The sequence below is a fragment of the Monosiga brevicollis genome, genomic scaffold (assembly GCF_000002865.3).
Source record: "Monosiga brevicollis MX1 MONBRscaffold_4 genomic scaffold, whole genome shotgun sequence".
NCBI classification, from domain to species: Eukaryota; class Choanoflagellata; order Craspedida; family Salpingoecidae; genus Monosiga; species Monosiga brevicollis.
In genome coordinates, this window is record NW_001865041.1 from 1343972 (window position 1) to 1347799 (window position 3828).

The following is a 3828-nucleotide window of genomic DNA, read 5'->3' on the forward strand; positions in this document are numbered from 1 at the left end:
CGAGCAGCGAGCAGGTCTCGCTGCGCTGCCAAGCGCTCCTGCAACCCCATTCTCGCAGATGAGTTAGACTAAACCAATGCTGCTACGCCTCTTTGGCGTTCCTCTTTGGCGTTCATGCAGCCCACGGCCCGCGAGACCTCAGCCCCAACGCTTCATGATCCTCCGCCGTCGCCACCGCCGTCGCCGCCTCCACCCTTCCCTTCTTCCAACAGGCTAACCCCCCAATGCTTTGACCCAAAAAAGGAGCTCGCGTCACACACACCCCCGACGAACGACCTCTCAACGGTGCTCAGTGGTGGTCGGGGTCTGGGGCGTGTGTGACGCGAGCTCCTTTTTTGGGTCAAAGCATTGGGGGGTTAGCCTGTTGGAAGAAGGGAAGGGTGGAGGCGGCGACGGCGGTGGCGACGGCGGAGGATCATGAAGCGTTGGGGCTGAGGTCTCGCGGGCCGTGGGCTGCATGAACGCCAAAGAGGAACGCCAAAGAGGCGTAGCAGCATTGGTTTAGTCTAACTCATCTGCGAGAATGGGGTTGCAGGAGCGCTTGGCAGCGCAGCGAGACCTGCTCGCTGCTCGTCAAACTGGTCAAGCATACAAACAAAAGGCATCTGCTTCATCGACTCCCTTGTTGAGTGCACCGCAATTATGCATCTCAACTGCTCGAACCCGCCTTTCCTCATCTCTGCGAGGCCTGAGCCGGTTCGGCCCTGAGGAGCTCTACGGCATGGCGGCCGAGGGAGAGGTAGCGAGCCTGTGCGTTTTTGCTTCGAATTACACAATGCCAGAGTTTTTGGCGCGAATTTTGATTCGTTTGATCATGGTGGCATTGCACCACAATCAAACCCACACGGTGCTTGTGCTACTCGGTTACTTGGATGTGATCGAGGATGACACGCTACTGCAGTTGGCGCTCTTCCGAGCCAACACCACAGCCGCCATGCATATCCGCCGCCGCATGCGGAACCAAGCCTTACCTGACCCATGCAAAGATCACCCAGTGGCTCAGAACATCTGGCAAATGTTGGGCCTTATTGAGGCCCTACACTCGGGTCGCATCAGCTCCTCCCTCTGGATTCTAGCCCGGCTGGTGGCCAACCATCAGCTTGCAGCCTCGCGCGTCATGTGTCTTCGATTTGATATTCTTCCAGATCATCTTCTATCTTTGCAGCAAACGGGTGCCTATTCGACGTTACAGCGTTGCCTCTTCAGTCTCGGCGAACCCAGCGGGTCGATCGCTAAGCAGCTTGACCTCTCCACTGCTTGTGGAGCAGCCCTGATGCTTCATCTGCGAGTATCGGGGGCTTCGTCTTTTGTGCAAGTGCAAAAGCGCTTGGATGTCAGAGAAACACTGGCAAGGTGGCGTCGATACCGCTCCAAGCACATGGGCCACCAAAAGTCATCATCAGAGCAAATCGATCGGCCACCTCGCCCTTTGGAGCGGGGGGTTCACACGGGACTTTTGGCCGAGCACCTGGCACAACTGCACACACCAGATCCATTGACATTTCAACCGGCTTTGCCGCGTGAGTGGGCTCGTATCGAGGTGAAACGGCGTAGTTCTTCAGCACCTGAGCCTCACGCATCGCAGCCGATCAAACCACCTCACCATGGGGTTGATCCAAGGCAGCAGCCACAAAGCTTGCAGCGCAAAGCGCCAGATATGGCTGGCATTGCTGCTCGTCGCACATCAGCAGCTTCCCTCAAACTGCCGGAGACTTCACCACCTCGCACTGACAGTGCCATGCCGCCACTCGTAACACCGGAGAAGCCTGATCTGGTGAAGCATCCTGCCGCGGTTGATCCTCTGACGAGCTCGCCCCCACCTTCTATCGTGGAGACCGCAGCTAGTGCAGCGCCGATCGCAGGACCTGCCCAGGTGCACAAGGCCCCTTTGACCTTTCAAGAACCAGGCACCACCCAAGAACAAGCTCCTCATCGGGCCACGCATGTGGTTTCTCATGAGGCCGCAGCAGCCACGGATGCGGTTACTCACGACGCCGCAGCAGAATCAGAGGATGAGGATTCAGACTCCGAGGATGAGTCTGCTCCCATCTTACCACCTCTGGCCTCCAGCGTATTGCGAGATGAACCGATTGATCCTGACACATGGTTTGGCATCGTGGATCGCGGAGACACTCCAGCATTGGAGAGGCTGTGTGCGGTCCAGCCCAGGGGCTTGCGGTTGGTCGACAAAACCCAGCAAACGCTATTGCATTTGGCTGTGCTGGCCCATCAACCCGAGATGGTCAAGCGACTCCTCGAACTTGGCTTGGAGGTGAATGCCTTGGGTGGCAGCTTGCGGGAGACACCCTTGCACATTGCATGTCGCCAAGAACAGATACAGTCTGCCCGCCTGCTGTTAGATGCTGGTGCAGACTCGACCTTGACCGACATCAACTTTGAATCGGCCCGCGACATTTGCTCTGGGTCGTTTCGTCGCCAACTGTTTGCTGCCACTTCACAACAGGGTGAGTCTGCTTCTGAGGCGGCGACCCGGGCGCGGTGCAGACACACCAGAGGCATGCAAACAGGACTACACAGTACCAGTGCTAGCGAGATCACCGGCGTGGACCACGCTTTGTCTCATGCTTATCAATCCCCCCTTTTCCACCCTCTCCACCTCTCTCTGATCTCTCTCACTCGCACCCTGTAGGCTCGGACAGTCAAGCCACGGATAAGCAGCGGCGCATCGCCGAGGCATTGGAGGCGGCACGGGCTCGTAAGTATCGTGGTGGTTTATAGCCAGTTGGACACGCTATAGTTTGTCAGACAGCCCTGGCTCATGATGCGTGTGGGTGTGTGGGTGTGCATCCTTCATAGGCGCCTCAGCTGGGAACCAGAAAGCGTCTGCCAAGCGCGTTGCTGATAGTTCTGGCACGATGGGCGCATCCGCGGTGGCATGGCCCCTTTGCACGGTGGACGAAGCCGGGGCTGAGACAGAAGACGTTGACGGATTTGCCATCACCGCCCTTCCTCTGGCCAAGCGGCAATCGCCAGGACATCGGCCCTCGAATGAGGGCATTTTTTCCGTCACATATGGCGGGGAGCAGATTGTTTTGGCGGCAAGTAATCAGGACTTCTTGCCCGAGGTCTTAGTGCAGCATGAACCGGAGGCAGAAGCACGACGCAAGGCATAGCGCCGATAAAGGACCAAACCAGTGAAAAAAAAAAGAAAAAAAAATCAAGAGGAATTCACGCGACCGGTTTCACTTTCGTGCAACGACCAAGGCAGGGTGTCTCAAAGCTTGCTCGAATCACGCACAGCCATTCATCATTAGACTCCTGACTCAAGACAGTCAACTTTTTTTTTTATTTATAAGACAACTGCGGACAATTTTTCGCCTTGGGAACTCGGGTTTTGGTCGAGACCGTTTTCATGCGGGTGGGCCGGACGGTAGCTGTGGCTGCTGCTGCCTGGGCAGGGTCTTGGGGAGTGCGGCAGGCGGTAGAGGCAGAGCGGCGGCCGGGCATACAAACGGTGCTGGTGATTGGGGGTAACACTGGAGCTGCCCACGCCACCATCTCGCGCCAAGGTGCGGCTGACGGCTTGCCTATCTCGAATCGATCGACTCAGTGCTCACGCTCGAACTTTTGGTCTAGTGTTTGCTCTTCGCTTTTGCCAGGGCAAATGTCTTGATGAGCAGTGGCAAGCACGGCAAGATCTCGTACATGCGCGACGGGGCGCCACTGCTGTCGCGCTATCAGCGACTCGTTTCGTCGTCTTCGGGGGCCAAGACTGCACCGGCCGACATCGTGCTGATCTAGAGGTGCATGATACAATCAAGGGCGATGTACGGGCTCTGAAAGGTGTGTCCCCCCCCCCCCCCCCCA

At 57.4% G+C, this 3828-nt stretch overlaps 1 protein-coding gene across 1 annotated transcript; it reads left to right on the forward strand.

The window, feature by feature from the left end:
- Window positions 1–523: 523 nt before the first annotated feature.
- MONBRDRAFT_36220 (uncharacterized protein) lies at window positions 524–3134 on the forward strand (the record flags this gene model as incomplete). The annotated part of the gene is made up of 3 exons (XM_001743676.1): window positions 524–2465; window positions 2651–2716; window positions 2818–3134. The coding sequence occupies 3 exons, from the start codon at window positions 524–526 to the stop codon at window positions 3132–3134; spliced, it is 2325 nt and encodes a 774-aa protein (XP_001743728.1).
- Window positions 3135–3828: the final 694 nt, after the last annotated feature.